This window comes from Dromiciops gliroides, chromosome 4 (assembly GCF_019393635.1).
Source record: "Dromiciops gliroides isolate mDroGli1 chromosome 4, mDroGli1.pri, whole genome shotgun sequence".
NCBI lineage: Eukaryota > Metazoa > Chordata > Mammalia > Microbiotheria > Microbiotheriidae > Dromiciops > Dromiciops gliroides.
The window spans coordinates 125803659-125821325 of NC_057864.1; the positions used below are offsets into that span (position 1 = coordinate 125803659).

The 17667-nt window shown below is 41.5% G+C and overlaps 1 protein-coding gene across 7 annotated transcripts in view; it reads right to left on the reverse strand.

Moving 5' to 3' along the window:
* Positions 1-682: 682 nt before the first annotated feature.
* The window catches only part of SUSD4 (sushi domain containing 4), a 234283-nt gene continuing 217298 nt past the window's right edge, over positions 683-17667 (reverse strand). For 6 of the 7 annotated variants that reach the window (XM_044004309.1, XM_044004311.1, XM_044004304.1 and 3 more), the window contains 5 exons: positions 16913-17104; positions 15693-15837; positions 6812-7197; positions 5840-6046; positions 683-1655 (listed from right to left, as the gene is read on the reverse strand). In XM_044004309.1, the coding sequence (XP_043860244.1) occupies positions 5862-6046; positions 6812-7197; positions 15693-15837; positions 16913-17104 (908 nt within the window). In that variant the 3' untranslated portion in view covers positions 683-1655; positions 5840-5861. The remainder of the gene's footprint in view (positions 1656-5839; positions 6047-6811; positions 7198-15692; positions 15838-16912; positions 17105-17667) is intronic. The other variant, XM_044004310.1, reaches the window with a different exon arrangement.

A 17667-nucleotide genomic window follows, 5' to 3' on the forward strand; every position in this document is an offset into this window, starting at 1 on the left:
AAAATCCCTGGGATTTCATCAAAATTTTTTGCTATCATTGCCACACTGGAGCAGCTCCTTCAGGGATTGGACTTTGGTTTTAATTTGTCTGGAACCCAGAAGAGAAAAAGAAATCAGCACTTTCCCCAACTCCCTCCTCCCAGCCCCCATCATCCTGTACTTGATGAGATACTGTCAGACTCATGGATCTTGCTTCATCACTCTTTTTTGGGGGCGAGGGGGACAATGAGGGTTAAGTGCCCAAGGTCACACAGCTAGTAAGTCTCAAGTGTCTGAGGCTGGATTTGAAGTCAGGTCCTTCTGAATCCAGGGCCTGTGCTTTTATCCGCTGCACCACCTAGCTGCCCCCATCACTCATTATTTTTAAACTATCCATTGGAGCAACTCAAGGGTTAGTACACATGGTGGATGCCCTCAGCCTCAAGAGTGGAGGCTGCTTCCCAGAGTGAGACCAGAGATGCCAGAAGATTGTCTTGCAGATGTTTTGCTGAGAACCAGAAAAATTCCAACCCTTTGCATTAAGAAAAATGCCTTCAACTCAGGAACTTTCTTCTTTCTCCTTAAATCATTTCTGTTTCAGGAAATGAGGCTGTGGTAGGCTTGGGGTGAGGGGGACAAACAATTAAATAGTGTGACGCCCAACAGGAGATAAGCTAGTGAGTGACTCACAAAAATACAAACAACAGGTAAAGGATATTTTTTTTCTTTAAAAAACGTTGCAACAAAGCATCCTTTTGAATACTTCCTCCCTCATAAGACTGGTATTCTAACACTTTTTGGCCAACTGGAAAATAACAGGGTTGAGCAAATGCAATGGATTCATATTAGTGTTCCCTAAATATAAATACCAACACTTCACCTTGGATGGTCTAGAGGACAGAAGGCCTACTTCACCTACAGAATAAAGAGATCTCCAGAGAGCCCAGTCTGGCTGCAAGTCTTTCTTTTAAGAGTTTGGGGTGGCTGGCGATTAATTTGCCACATCCAAATTACTGAACATCATTTTTATCTTCAGCCTTACTTGGGACAGATATCCACAATGAAGAAAACTGTCCAAGAGTCAAGGAAAAATACTCCCTTTGGAAACCCATTTCTTTCTGAATGTGGAAAGGGGAGCAGTTCTGCTTTCAGTTGCCCAACACAGATTCTTTTTCCTTAGACTGATTCAGCCTAAACTGGAATCCAGAGATTGTACAAAGCAGGTTTTAGAAGCAAATTTACATAGTATGACATGCTTTCAGAGGAGGCAGATATTACTCATAACAATAATTCAATGGGATGTGTAATTCAGTAGGATTTGTATGGAGTTGTTCAATTTCCCTCAACATGGAGATACATCAATTATATTAATCCAAGGACTTGCAAGGGTTCCCCCTTTCCATCTTGGACTATTGGCATTGGCAAAAATCCCCAAATCTCATGTGGAAGAACCACCACTGTTGAGCTAGGCAACCCCACTGCTGTATCCGAGGTGCACAAAGTCATGTGCTGTTGCCTTGAAGATAAACAGGAAAAACAAAGATCTCTGCTCAAGCCCCAGAAATCTCTCCATTTACACCCCCACCCGCTAGAGTGCATGATTTCTTCTCCCAAAGGTGAGATCGAATAATAAACATTTTGACCAGGCTAAGGGTCTTCTTCCATCAGTGGGATTTCTGCAAAAACAAAACAAAACATACAGAGTTGTGCAGTTAAAAATGGCACAATGAATCAGCAATTATTAAAATCATTAAAACCAATTACTCAAGATTAATTTTAGAGTCAATGGGTATTGAAATCCCATCCCTCCCTTCTCCTGTATTTGTCAAAATGTTTTCACCACAAATTATATATATACATACATACATACATACATACATACATATATATATATATATATATATATATAAAACTCAGCATTTCAATGTGTGACCAACTAGACCAGGGATTTTTAATTTGAGGTTCATGGATCCCCATGGATCCCCATGGAAAGATTCCAGGGGATCCATGACATTGGGTGGAAAGATATTTTTCTAACTGTATGTCAATATAAATTGTTTCCTTTATAATCCCTTGTATTTTATTTTATGTGTTTAGCAACATTATTCCAAGAAGGGGTCTGTAGGCCAGACCAGAGGGGTTCACGACCAAAAAAAAAACCAGTTAAGAACCCCTGACCTAGACCTACCCTATCATGGAATTTTAGAGCTGAAAAGGAACACTCACATTTCTTCTGCCCAAAGGGAAACATTGTCACCTTACAGGCTGTTCATTCATCTGAAGAATTCATTACATTTTGCCATCTGCTCAAGTAGTCAACTGAACCGAAAGGCTATGTGATACCCAGTTTGAGGATATGTTATTCAAAATAACCTATCCACCAAGAATGCCATACTGGGGTATTATTAGGAGATAGGCTTGCCAATCAAGTTTCTTTGCTTATTCAGCTGGGTGACCTTGGGCAAGTCATTTAATTCAATTACCTCAATCTGTAAAATGCAGTGTTGTCCTCTTTAAGGAGTCCTTGAAGTCTCTGAGTCTTATGATGATAAGTTATTGCTCATAGGAAGAGTAAAAGAGATTCCTATAAGACTGATGGTCCCCCTTCCCTTAGAAAGACAGTGGAGTTTAGTGGATAGAAGCCTGGTCTTGGGGTCAGAAAGACCTAGGTTTAACTGCTGCCTCTGACACATACTATCCATGTGGCCTTGGGCATGTCACTTCACTTCTGAGTGTCCTGGGCAGCTCTCTAAATCTTTACATTGTAGATAAGCGACCTATCTGCATCAGTGGAGAGAGATTCCACACTGGAATATCCCTTAAGCCCATGAAATCATGGGTCTAGATCCCTCCACAAGAAGAAAAGAAAACGGCCCCTTTCAATGTCTACTAAAAGCCTACTCTGACACTTCATTAAAGCAGGGAAGTGACTCTATGCTTTTAACAGCCAAGTCAACAGTATCCATCAAACTGGACAGACTGAATACAGGTCCAGTGAACAAATTAGCCCATTTTCCTCTGAGGACTAGGCTATGTGATTTCTTTTTTTTTGTGGGGCAATGAAAGTTAAGTGACTTGCCCAGGATCACACAGCTAGTAAGTGTCAAGTGTCTGAGGTTGGATTCAAACCCAGGTCCTCCTGAATCCAGGGTCGATGCTATGTCCACTGCATCACCTAGCTGCCCCTAGGCTATATGATATTGAAGAAGAAAATCATGACAAGTCTGACCACCAAGGAACAAATTATTTTGGTCATAGTGACTCATGAAGAATCGCCTACTAAGATGATGACGGTTTGGCTTTAGCCTACTTTTCTAGAATTATTTCACATTATTTCCTTTTATACTTTCAATGTTCCAACCAAGTGGCCTTCTTGGTGGTCCCTTAATTTGTCATTCGATCCCCTGACTCCATGCCTAGGTACAGACTTTCCCCTATTCCTAGAATTCCCTCCCTCCCTATCTCTTCCCAATAGAATCCTACCTTTCCTTTAAAACTCAAGCACCTCCTACTGTGAAGCATCTCTTTATCTCCCTAGTTCCATTTCCTCCCTCAGATTATTTTATTTACTTATCTCTGTAACTGTTGTATCCCTCCAGTAGAATGGAAGCTCATTGAGAGCAGGGACTATTTCACTTTGTTGTTTTTGTAATTCAGGTGCCTGGCATGATACCTTGCACACAGAAAGTATTTACTCAATGTTTCTTGCATTGTTTATTTTCAGGCGTGGAATCTGCACCAGTTTGAGATGGTGAATTCATGATCCCTGAAGAACTGAAAGGTATTGTGGTACAGTGAGAACTCCCCTAGATTTTCTTTTCTTTCTTTCTTATTTTTTTGGTGAGGCAATTGGGGTTAAGTGACTTGCCCAGGGTCACACAGCTAGTAAGTGTTAAGTGTCTTAGGCCGGATTTGAACTCAGGTCCTCCTGACTCAAGGGACGGTGCTCTATCCGCTGCGCCACCTAGTTGCCCCTCCCCTAGATTCTGAGTCAGAGGACCTGGGTTCACATCTTAGCTATGCTCTTTACTACCTATGTGACCTTAGACAAACCACTTGGCCTCTGTGGGCCTCACTTTCTACATCTGCAAAAAAGAGGGAAGAGAGCTGGATGACATCTAATGTACCTACCAGCTTTAAATCTAGGATCTCATAAAGGTACATACCTTCTCCCAATCATTCAGAAGCATAAGAAACAACCAAGCTAATTTCTTCCAAAACTTATAAGCAAAAATGTTATGCCTTTTCTACTTGTGTTTTCTCCTTCCCCAGATATTAACACATCTTTTTTCCCCTGTCCCTTCCCTCTCCATATCCCAGCTATTCCCTTCTCTCCCGTTCCCAGTCTTGTTAGGCTAGGAGAATATGTGTATATTTCTGTGATATAACTTTATCTCGTTGGCCTTCTTTGCAAGGTGCAGACCAGGTCCTATAGAGGTGACAATCGATTACATGTGTTATAAATCAGGGCCTTGTTTATTTTTCTATTGTAAAGGGTAATCACCTGTTGGCTTTATTACCTATGCTTTGATAGCAGATGACAGCCCATAAAAAATGTTGGCCTAGTCCCTGCTAGGAAATATAATTCAAACATGCTTGGAAAGTCTAGATCCATTTTCACTGGCTTAATAATTCCTTGTTAATTGATTGACTTGGGTACTGTTGATTTTCATTTTGAAAGGACCTAGTGTTTTAAATAGCTACAATTTCATTAGTATGGGTATTCCCATGAGCAAAAGAGATCAGATTCTTCCTGAGTTTCTGTGACCAAACCCTGCCCCCCTCCCCAAACAACTAGTTAGCTGGTAGCCAACCTCCTGGTGATACACTTCATTGAACTTAGCACTGCCGATTACAGAAGCCTTCCTAGCTTGTTATGACCCGCCAGAGCTTTTGATTATCCAGGTTTATAGCCACACCATCATAAAGCATTAGAGCAGGACCTTAGTGAGGCATGGAAGGACAAGCTGAAAGTAAGGAAATAATAACTTTTGATAGATAATTATTCAATAAATTTCGGTGGGAAAGATTATGGGGCTGGGAGTCAAGAGACCTGAGTTCTAGTCCCATCTCTATCATTAACTTGCTGTGAGACCTCAACAAGTCACTTAACCTCTTGGACATTCAACTGTATCATCTGTAAAATAAAGGGGTTGGACTAGATCAGCGGTGTCAAACTCCCACTGGTCCTGGCAGCAAAACCCTTCAGTATTGCTGAAGCCAGATTGCAATGTAATTGGGATATTTTTTTGCTTGTTTTTGAGGCAATAGGGGTGACTTGTCCAGGGTCACACATCTACCCTCTGAGGCTGGATTTGAACCAAGGTCCTCCTGACTCCAGGGCTGGTGCTTTATCTACTGTGCCACCTAGCTGCCCAGCCCAACATGTTTAACAACAAAAAAATCAATAAAATATTAATACAACATAGAAGATGTTAATTTGTGGTTTTCTAAGTCAATGTAAGGTAGGCAAGGATTCCTTTCTATTTGAATTTTTTCACCACTCAACTAGGTGATACTTTCCAGCCCATCATCTGCGATCCTATAAGAGTTGGACTGGATGGTTCCTAATGTTCCTTTCAGCTCTAAAATTGGAAAATTCTGTGAATATATTCATTATGCCACTTCGTTTTTACTATTAACCAATGCTCAGTCTTTTAGCCATGACACAAACACATATGGCTTTAAATTATTCTTCGCATTCTACGAAATGTAAAACAGTTTCATGAGAGAGACATTTTGGCCTAGCCAGCCGGATAGATTTGGGTTCCCATACTTGACACAGATTGGCCGGGTGACCCTGGGCAACCAGGGCTCCTGGCAACTCTCCAAGACTGTAAGTTTCAGAGAAGGTGCTGACCTGCATTGGTAGGGGAAGTCTCTCACTGGGAGCTCCCTTGTGGTCCGCCAGGATACCGGTGGAACTGGGGAGAGGCATGAATTAAACACCCCACATTCCCACATTGCCAGCTGGAACTGTCGTGAGCAAAGAAGCTATGGCGAGGACGGGGGGCGGTTGGAGTTAACTTTGCCCCAAGTGGGTTGATCTGGGACCCAGCTGTGGGCCCTATGGGCAAGAAGAATATGAAAGCGGTTTTTAGAATGTTGGCAAGAGCACCTGAGACCCCAGGGGACCTCCTTGCCCATGGCTTTTGTCTGCCTTTATCTTCTTGAACTTCATTTTGATTGCCTCGTTAAATCATCATACCTGGGGGAAGGGGTATTCAAATATATCTTTATTAAATGGATTGCTCATTTGAACCCTCAGGCTTTGAGTGAGCCATTGCACCAAACATGGAACTCTGGGACATCCCATGACCAATGAAATCATAGGCCCAGTCACTGCCCCATCCCTCTTCTATGGAAATATTGTAGGGATACATATCCATTATGTATTCGTAACACACTCCTGTGTTTTCCTCTCCCCTGACACAAAGGCATACCATTCTTTTCCCAAGCAATATTTTAATGAAGTTTTTAGAATGTTTTAAAAAACATAATAATCTAAGCTTTATACCCAAAGACCAAATAGACCCAACTCCAAACCTTCTGCCCTGAACTGTTTGGCATTCTTCTATCGCTCCTGAAAACTTAGCTAATTGGCTTATTTGTGAGGTGATGAGAATCATTCATCATCATAATTAGTCTTTCCACTGTACTCCGAGAGAAACAATTTGTGCTGAGTGGGTGGGAAGCAGCCTGATTTGGGGTATTGCACTTTGGGGCAGGGTAGGCTATGCAAGGAAGAATGGTTGGGTTTTTGTTTTGTTTTGTTTTTTTTAAATGGGTTGAATTTTGTAAGGCTGGCTCATACTACAGAGAAAAAGTTTACCATCAGCAATATCGACGCTTGGGCTGGTGGATACTTCCTCTACAGTGACGCCGTCCACTGCATCGGTGGTTCTTTCCGGAACAGGCCGTGCTCCTGCTTGGCACATGGATGGCGAGTACAAACTCTGCAGCAGCTCTGAAGGGCCTGTTATGCTGTCACAGGTTTCCCCCTCCCCCGGCAATGTGTCCATGTCCCCTGAACCAGGGTATGCTGGTGGGCTCTGATCCTCTGCTGGCATGGGGCAGCCCTGGCCTACAGAGGACAAGTATCCTGGGGCTAAAGTGTTCAAGCTGCTGCTCACAGCTTCATCATAGGAAGGCAACATGACGGGTACCCCATCCACCACCACAAAGTCAGGGTCACTGCTCGAACTCCCTGAGAGGCCCCTAGATCAAAAACAAACAGATTAGTGACTCTGACATCTGAAATGCCTTCTGGAGGGAAGCAGACATGAGGCCTGAGTTCAAATCCCACCTTTGACACAGCAATAATAAATAACTTGGATTTGTACAGCAAATTGCAAAGCACTCGATATACGATGTCTCATTTAGTCTCATTATTATCTCATTATTAATGATAGAACTATGGAGGTGAGGCACCACTGAGCTTTAGTCACCTTATTTGTCCAAATGGGAACAGTAACCCCTGTAATGTTTCCCTCAAGATATTGTTGCAAGGATCAAATAAAACGAGGTCAGTAAAATGATTTGTAAGTCTTAAAGGGCTCCATAAATGTAAGCTGTAACTATTTCATCAGGCTGCCTGCTCCCAACCTCCTTGAGGAAGGATATTATCATCATTTCCCTAATTTATAAAACGGGACAGTTGGACTCGATGGCTGCTAAGGTCCCTTCTAGCCTCAGTGCTACGATCCAATGATCTTACCATTTTCAAATCTTGCCCACTCACAGGTCGGTGGGAATCTGTTAAGCTAAAATTTTGAAGAATTTCTTAGGTCTAAAACAAATGACGTGAACGCATATCTCCAAATTGGTTGTTGTTTAGTTGTGTCTCACTCTTTGTGATCCCATTTGGAGTTTTCTTGGCAAAGATCCTGGAACTGTTTTGCCATTTCCTTTTCTAGCTCATTTTAGGGATGAGGAACCTGAGGCAAACAGCAGCTAAGTGACTTGTCCAGGGTCACCCAGCTAGTAACTGTCTGAGACCATATTTGAACTCAAAGAGATGAGAATTCCTGATGCCAGATCTAATACTCTCCATTGGGCCACCTAGTTTCTTTGCCTTTATACATAAAAGGCTGCCTCTCCCAATAGAATGTAAGCTCCTCAAAGAAAAGAATGATTTATTTTAGTTTTGTAGTTCCAGTGCTTATAACAGCCAGTGTCTTGGATTCTGTAGATGCTCCAATAAATGCTTGTTGTTTATGGAGGCATAAAAGAAATAAGTTCCCCAGCTGCAGATGGTGTCATCCATCTGTTGCTTTCCAAGAAGGAATACAGTTTTTTTCTCCCATTGTTGCTCAGTCTGTCTTACACAATTGACTAGCTCTGGTCATGATTCCCCTCCATGCTGGCCTCTTCCTTAGTCCTTCTTTGACTCTAGGGGAGAAGATCTCTAAGTATGATGTAGTGGGAAGAACACCGGATTGGGAGTCTGAGGATCTGAGTTCGAACCCTGTCTCTGCTATTTACTGCACAGCTTTAAGCACATCATGGCTTTTTTGTTCATCTACCGAATTAAGGGCTTGGACTAAATGTTCTGCAAGGTCTCTTCCAGCTCTAAATCTTATAATTACGGTCTGTGGGAATCTACTAATAGGGAAATATGAGTAGTTTTTCCTATTTTTGTTACTTTTCATTTCGATAATCAATCATATCATATTGGCAAATGATCAATCCACTAATTTGTGAACCTCCAGTAGGTCTCAAAAACAAGTCTAAGGCAATTTAGGCAATACTTCCCTTTACCAATTATGTTGCCCTGCCCTCTGGTGGCGAAATGAGTAACTACATGTTTTTCACTTGTATTCTACAAATCTACTTACAGGATTGCCAGAAAATAATGGAAAATAATAGCATACCTTTTCCTTTGTTTCGTTTTCTGATATAGTTTCCAGAAACATATTAGGGAAAAAAGGAGGATAGAATGACCTTTTCTTTATTTCTGGTATGAGAGGAGAGGGCTATTAAAGGAAACCGATATCCATGAATAATAATGAAAAAATTATTTAATTAAAGAATAGGAATTACAGAGTTAGGAGGAATCTCCAAGGCTACTTTAAAAATTATTTATATATTACATTATTTATATTAATTAAGGTATGAATTCCCTTTGTGATGAAATAATGGGATTTAGCAGATACTCAAAGACCCACCTGGAGATTAATCTAGACTGATTGAATCAAGTGAGAGTGATTGACTGCTGATTAGTCTACTTCAAGTTAACTGGATTGTAATCACACCTGGCTAGCCCTTAAGAAGGTATTGTACTCAGAAGCTAGACTGTGAACTCAACTTGAGAACATCTTCAAAACCAATGGCTTTGGATGATGCCAACCAATCAGCTTGAAGCACTGTGTAAGGACCGCCTCTGTTCCAGACCTATAAAAAGCTTCCACAATCAGCTTGCTGGAGAGTTCCTGATTAAAGCAGGCTCGTGGTGGAGGACTTGAGGAAGAACCCAACCAGGCTGGAACTCTAGGCTAGATAGGCCTTTTCTTAACTTTCTGAACTCCATGTTAATACCTGTATGCTTTAATAAATGTTTAATGCCCAAAGACTGGTGCTAAAGCTTCTAATTTAAGGCGATCACACAACATAGATTTTAAACATCACACCTTCTAACAAGGATCCTTTCTATTATCTGAAAAGCAATCATCCAGCTTTCCATAAAGGCCTCTAGTGAGAGAACTTTTACTACCCTACCCAGGGCCCAGAAGCAGCCCATTTTATTTTGTTGTAGCTCTAGTTGTTAGGAAATCCTTCCTTTTGTCAAACCTGAGTTAGATATCATGCACTTGTGAAACTGATTTTCTGAACCCAAATGTGAGACTTAGCATTTATCCCTACCAAGTTTCATTCTATTTCTTTTCTTTTTTGCAGGGCAATGGGAGTTAAGTGACTTGCCCAGGGTCACACAGCTAGTAAGTGTCAAGTGTCTGAGGCCAGATTTGAACTCAGGTCCTCCTGGATCCAGGGCCACTTTACCTCCTAGCTGCCCCCATTCTATTTCTTTTGAATACTGTATCCCTTTTGAGAAACATATTCTAGTCATGGGTCTAGGGTTGAAGAATCTTGATCCTACCCCTCAAGGTAGAAATCACTAATAATCAGTCAATCAATAAACATTTATTTAATGACTACAGTATGCCAGGCATTGTGCTAAGTGCTAGGGATACAAAAAGAGGGAAGACAGCCTCTGCCCTCAAGGAATTTACAATCCAATAAGGTGTTAGTCCAACTGGATTTCCATACACACATAAAGAAGTTTCTGATGTGGAATCAAGCCCCATAGGAAATATTTAATGACAGAGATATAGAGTGTCTTATGGCTTTAATAGGACAGCTAGGTGTTACAGTAGATAGTGCCAGGCTGAAGTCAGGAAGATTCATCTTCTTGAGTTCAAATCTGTCCTCAGACACTTTGCTAGCTGTATGACCCTGGGCAAGTCACTTAACTCTGTTTAGCTCATTTTACAGGTGAGGAAACTGAGGCAGAGAAGGCAATGGCAAACCATACCAGTATCTTAGCCAAGAAAATCTCAAAAGGGGCCACAAAGAGACACGACTGAAACAATTAAACAACATGGCCTTAATGGCAGAGATATGGAGTCATTATTATTGTTTCCAACTCTTACAACGTGATCAGAACTACAAGCTGGGAGACAGTGCAGTTGCATGTAGGTTCACATGAGAGTCAAATCTAGTGGTCCTCAATTCCTCTATCCTTACTCATAGCTTGACCTGTTTGCAAGTCAGGTGGCAGAAACAGCGAGGGGGAATCCCACCCAAATACTAGAATGCAGCCTCCGTCTCTTTAGTCTGACTTCCAGATTGAGAAAGTGCTATCTCATCAGAGTTCATTCCTGTTGTCTGTTCCCTAATAATTGTCTCTCTCATTGTTCCTTTCGCTTTCCTCTGGTTGGTGGACATAGCTGTGTGCTGTCTCCTTCTTGTGAGCTTTTGTGAGCAGAGACTGTCTTTTGCTTTTTTTTCCAGCACCTAGGACAGCGCCTGGTACATAGCTAGTTAATAAATGCTTATTGATTCTCTCTCTCTCTCTCTCTCTCTCTCTCTCTCTTTTCCCCCATCAGTTCCCTACCTAAAAACAACAGAACTGTATTTTCCCCTACCCTACTAAAAACCTCAAACAAGCAAACAACTCCAAATCTCTCTCACACACATACACACAAACTCAGAAAACCAAAGCAGAATTGCTAATGATGGAAACTTATTTGATTTTCATTTCTTCCTATTTCTGTCTTCAATCTCTGGGGAAAATCAGTGATCAGTGAAGTAGCCAGAAGGTCAGAGAGTAGCAGGCAAGAAGGGGGTGGGGGAAGTCAGCTAGATAATCAGCCTCTAAATAAGCCAGGGCTGACCACAGTGGTCCCAGTGCTTGGGGTATTTCACATTGGGAGGGATAACATTTCTGCACCATCTTGTGGGGGAAAAAACCCCAGGCTTAACAGAATGAAGGAACAGCCTCACATTAACTGGCCTTTCCCATGTCGAATCCTTAAAAAAGCCAGGTCTTTGAAGCCAAGAATCAGGTCTGTGGTGACTGGGAAACTTTGTAGGGTCATTTTTGGTTTTGTTTGTTTGTTTGTTTTTGCGGGGCAATGGGGGTTAAGTGACTTGCCCAGGGTCACGCAGCTAGTAAGTGTCAAGTGTCTGAGGCTGGATTTGAACTCAGGTACTCCTGAATCCAGGGCCAGTGCTTTATCCACTGTGCCACCTAGCTGCCCCATGTAGGGTCATTTTTAAGACTTTGAAGAGCATCTGGCCAAAGCTTAGAGGGAAAAAAGTCTCTATTAGAAGAGATATAAGAAAGTAAATGGTTGTCTCCTCCTCTCTCCTCTCCTTTTCACTTCTCTCTCCCTTTGTATCTTCCCTCTCCTTCCTCCTTCCTTCTCTACTTACATATATGCATAAGGAAATAGTCTATATCCTATGAGTTAGAGTATTTTATTTTATTTTGTGTGTGTGTGTGTGGGGGGGCAATGAGGGTTAAGTGACTTGCCCAAGATCACACAGCTAGTAAGTGTCAAGTGTCTGAGGCTGGATTTGAACTCAGGTCCTTCTGAATCCAGGACCAGTGCTCTATCCACTGCACCACCTAGCTGCCCCTGAGTTCAAGTATTTTAAAGGATTTAATACAAAGAACATTGGATATGAAATCAGAGGACCTCTGATCAGACCCTTACTACTCAGATGAGGCCTCAATTTCCTTATCTATACAATGTTGAAACAGATAACTAGATGGCCTATTTATAGGGATCTGTAAGGTCCCTTTCATCTCTAAATCTATTATCCTATTATTCTAAGGTGTTTCTGGACCTCCCAAGGCACTTGTGGTCCACAATTTCAGACTTGACTAAATCAATTGATCAAATTGTATTTTTCTTTGTTCTCACTGCTTTTTGGAGGTATGCCTCACCTTTTCTATTTGATGACAAGTTTCTCAAAGAGAGAAACTGACTTCTTTCATTCTCTTTGATCTCTCCAATACCTAGCACACTGTTGGTTATATAGTTAAGTGTTGAAGAAATCCCTTTCGGCTTGTTGTATGAAATCTGACCATGTTGATAAGTTGGGATATAGTAAAGGTGGCAGGCAAGAGGTGGTGTGGCCTGGGAAGGGCTTCATGGAGGAAGGGAAATTCCTTTTGAAGAGAGAAACAAAAGGGTGCTTGGCTTCCTTGGGTGAGAAGACCTTTATAGTTGGAAGGGATGACCAGTGAGAAGGGCATAATCCCAAGTGAGAGAGGGAAGAAGTTGGCTTCAAATGAAAAGAAAAATAAACAAGGAAATAGTGGGAGAAAAGAGAAAACTGCTTGGTAGAAGGCCTTAAAAAGTTTTCCTTTTCCCTTCACTTAGGTGAGCCAAAAATGCCATAGCCAACCTCCCTTGGAGAGGAAGGTCATGACAAATTGTGACACTGCCCTCCTCCAGTGAATGATTTCTTTTCAAAGGTATCCGTGGGTCTTTGATAGGAATCTACTGGGAAACAAATTCCTGGTTGTTGGTGTATTACTAGGAATTTCACTGTATTATAGGCATTAGGTGGGAGGCAGAGGAATTTGGACTTACATGGAGGTCAATAGTATGAACTGACAGTACTATGAATTTAACAGTTGAATCCTGAGCTATTATTGAAGCAATAATAATTTTTCCCTGATTATATTATGTAAAGGGAGAAATAAGAGGGAAGATGTAAAGGGAGAGCGGAAGAGAAACATAAAAGAAGAAGAAGGAAGAGAGTGGGAGGAGACAACTATATATAACAGGAGAGAGGTAGCATGGTATATTACATAGAAGGCCAGTCTGGAATCAGCTAGGTGGTACAGTGCAGAAGGTGCTGGACCTGGAGTCAGGAAGACTTATCTCCCTGAGTTCAAATCCTGCCTCAGATACTTACTGGTGTGTGAGAACACAAACAGATCTCCTAACCTCAATACCTCAGATAATTCTCTACGATACTAATACTCTACGATAGGAGTTATTAACCTGAGGTCTGTGAACTTGTCCTTTTGATAACTGTATTTCACACAGTTGATTTCCTTGGCAATTCTATGAATATTATTTTATTCATTTAAAGACATTATTCTGAGGAAGTGTCCATTGTCTTCACTAGACTGCCAGAGGGCCCCATAAAACAGTAATGATTAAGAACCCAGGCTTTAAAATAAAGAGGCCCAGATGAGTTGCTGGTCTGCATAATGGGGGAATTTCCATACCGGGAGGTCTTCCCCCAAAAGATTGAGACAAAAAAACATAAAACGGGAAGATGTTGACCTCAATGTTAAGTGCCCTCTCCGTCACTTTTGGATTTTAGCTAGGTATGTATAGACTTGGAGTCAGTGGAGGCCTGGGTTCAAATCTTGTCTCTGAGACTAGCTAGCTGTCTCATTTAATTTAATTAATAGCAAGCCATTTAGTTTTCCTGAATCTCATTTTCCTACTCTGTAAAATGGGGACAATACCCTATAGAAAATTATCACAAAGGGATATTTTGAGGATCAAATGAGATAATGTATATGAAGTGCTTTGCAAATCCTAAAACACCAGCTAAGTGTCAGTAATTGTTATTATTTTATCATTATTATTACTATCACTGCAATGTTTTCATATCATGATCATTAGGGGGAACTGGATTGAGGAGGCAGGATTTCTATTCAAGTTTCAAGGAGAAAAGATGGATGCTTCCCTTCCCCCAACCCCACCCCAACATTTATATAGCACTTTATCTTATTCTATCATAGCTCATTTTATCCTAGAGTCAGGAAGACCTGAGTTCGAATCCAGCCTCAGACATTTCTCTTAACTTCTTTCTGACTCAGTCTCCTTTTTTGGCGGGGCAATGAGGGTTAAGGGACTTACCCAGGGTCACACAGCTAGTAAGTGTCAAGTGTCTGAGGCCGGACTTGAACTCAGGTCCTTCTGAGTCCAGGGCAGGTGCTTTATCCACTGAGCCATCTAGCTGCCTCCTGACTCAATTTCCTTAACTGTAAATGGGGGTAATGGTAGAACCTACCTACCAAGGTTCTTGTGAGGATTAAATGAAATAACATTTGTAAAGTACTTAATATAATGCCTGGTACATGGTACAAGCTTAATGCCTGCTTGTTTTCTTATTTCCTTATCCTTACAACAACCCTCAGAGGTAGGTGCTATTATAATCTCTGTTTTTACAGATAAGAAAACTGGGACCAAGTGACTTGCCCAGAGTCACACAGTGAATAACTGTCTGAGGTGGGATTTGAACTCGGGTCTTCCTGACTCCACATTCAGAGCTATATCGTAGATGATTGGCTTACTTAGGTGGGGAAACAAACAGCCAGTGAGAGCTGGGAGATGGCCCAGGTTAGGTTAGGCTCCCCTTTTCTAATATTCATCAAACATCCAGGAATTCTTCTTGGATTTCTATCTCTTGTAACAAAATCAACTACAACAAAATGGAACAAGTTCTCTTTGGGAACAAAGGTCTTTTTGTGTTGCGTTGTGTGTGTTTATGTTATTTTGTCCATCCTTATCTGTAAACTACCCGGGTGGAAGGTACTATGCATATTTGACCTGTCTTGTACAATGCTCCAGTTCATTATACAGTTGTAAGAAGTTAAATGCTATTGGATATCGATGCCAACCAAAGGAAACTCCTCCTTTTTGGGGGGTATTTGATCAAGGCAGGAAGAGAAAACATGAAGAAAGTATTTTTTGCCTTGAATATCTAAACTCCCAAATGTGATACAATTCCAGGACTGTGAGTCAACATCATATCATGTTAGTTTTCCTAGAGTTCATAGGGTTAGAGCTAGAAGGGACCTTGGGAATCATCTCATTTAACCCCCTTCATTTTATAGATGAGGAAATGAGGCCCACAGAGGCTAAATCACTTACCAATGGTCTCGAAGGTAGTGAGTGACCCAGGCAAAATTTTAACTCAGGTCCTCTGACATCAAAGCTGTTGTTTCTCCTGCTGCACCATGCTACCTCTCCCTCAAGTCCCTACTCAGAATGTCCACTCTGCTCTGTTCAAAGACTTAGCCCATTGTCTTCTCTTTTTTGGCTCAAGGTGCCTAGGTGAATGACCAGACAGTGTGTGTGTGTGTGTGTGTGTGTGCGCACATGCGCGTGCACGCACACAAGTGCGCATGTGTGCATGCAGACTTCACCATCTATGGAATGTCAAATGGTACTGACCTGGGAAGGAAATGTGTCTTGAATTTGGTCTGGAACATTCTGGCAAGGATGACCAACAGCAGCACCAGAAGGACACTGGTCGCTGTGAACGCCACTATTTTCCATGTTGTCAGTAGGGTCTCATGGGGATTGGGCCAAATTTGCTCTGTTACAAAAGAGAACACAGTAATACAGTAAAACTTCCTTCCAGATTTGCAAGAAAGCTATCACAGACAAGCAGGTTTGTAAAGGTTCCCTTTGTGCTCATTTGCTGGATTTATTGGACAAACTGAAAAGCTCATGGAAAGTCTACTACACCCCTTAGGCTTCTGCAGAGATAATGGTTGACAACCATCCAGCACATATTACACCACATTAGGTGCCACATAACATTTTAAAATGAATCTACTAAGTGAGAGTTGCCCAGAACTCAGACAGGAAGCAACAACATTGTACTTCTATGCTAGATAACTTGGATAGGAATCTAGTCTCGTATCTTTTTCCATCCAAGTTGCTTCTGACTCTCTAGGACTCTCCTTAGTGAGCAAGGAAATCTTCCCCATCCGTTACAAGGAAATATATTAAGTAAAGAAAAATTATTGGACTGTTGATTTAGAACTGACATTGACCTTCCTTAGAGGATATCTAGTCCAACTTCCTCATTTTACATTTAGGGAAATTGAGGCCCAGGAAGGTTAAATGACTTTGCCAAAGTCACACAGATATTAGGTGGCAGAACTAGGATTGGAAGCCGGTTCCTCTAACTCAAAATCTTGTACTCTTTCTATTGCATCATTTTGCCTTCTCATATTTTTCTTCATGGGCCTATTTATACCATCCTGGGCCATCGTTAGTCGTCCTGAGTTTTGTCTCGTCACTGGATCTCCATCACTGGAAGACAGTGGGGCTGACGACTTTTTGCAACTCTGCCTCCCTTAAATCCAAGTCATGCTCAAGTCAAGACATCACTCTGTGACATCACTGGTCCTCTCTGGAAATGAACGAGCAAGAACAACCTTCATATCCTTGGGGCTCAGTTTGAATAGAACACATTCATAATTCCCCAGATAGATCATAAGCTCCTTGAGGACAGGGTCTGTTGCATTGTTATTTTTGTGTCCTTAGTGCCTAACATAGTTCCTGGCACACAGAAAAGTTTATTGATTGAAAGATTTGATAATTTTCATGAAAAGAAAAAAAAAAGTTTCCCGGAAGCAATGCAATCCTGACAACCTTTTTACCTGATTTTATGCAGAAGACTTGATAGGAAGGAAACCATTCTCCATACTGGCAGGTGATATACTTGTAGTCACTGGTGAGGCTGTAACCAGGATCACAATAGAACTCAATCACAGTCCCATGATTGAATCGGTCACAAGGCCGTGGGTGGCAGACATAGTCTCCGTGACTTACGATAGGCGGAAGTGGACATACTTGGACAGAAGGAAAGAACAAAACGTTCAGTACCTGTGTTCTTGACCTGTGTAAAGCCCTCAAGAACCACACTGGCCTGAGAAAATGCAATTAATTAAAGATACTCTTTTAAATTAATTATCAAATTATAGGTTCATTACTTCTTCAGCTTAGTCAATGGAAGGTCAGGTGGGAAGCACATTGAAATATTCTGAGCACACTCTGCTGTCACGTAATGTCAAGAAACAAATCATAAAAGAGATTTTTCTTACAATGCAGAGGATATACCTATTAAATAGATGACATTAAGTTTCTCTATCAATAATGCATGCTGTTGTACACCAGGCAACTGAGTAAATAATGTTAAGGTATGCATAAGTAATACAGAAGGGGACAAATGTCCTAAACCCTGCTGATCTAGCTATGTGAAGGACTGGGAGCCATCTGAAATCACAACAAAGTGGTTCTCATGTTTTCACCCAAATGCCTAATCATAAGTGCTTTGTTGGTGGGCAGATACAGAGCCATTATCTGGCTAGGCTCATGGATCTAGCTCAAAGTATCACCATGAAAAAAAAGGAAA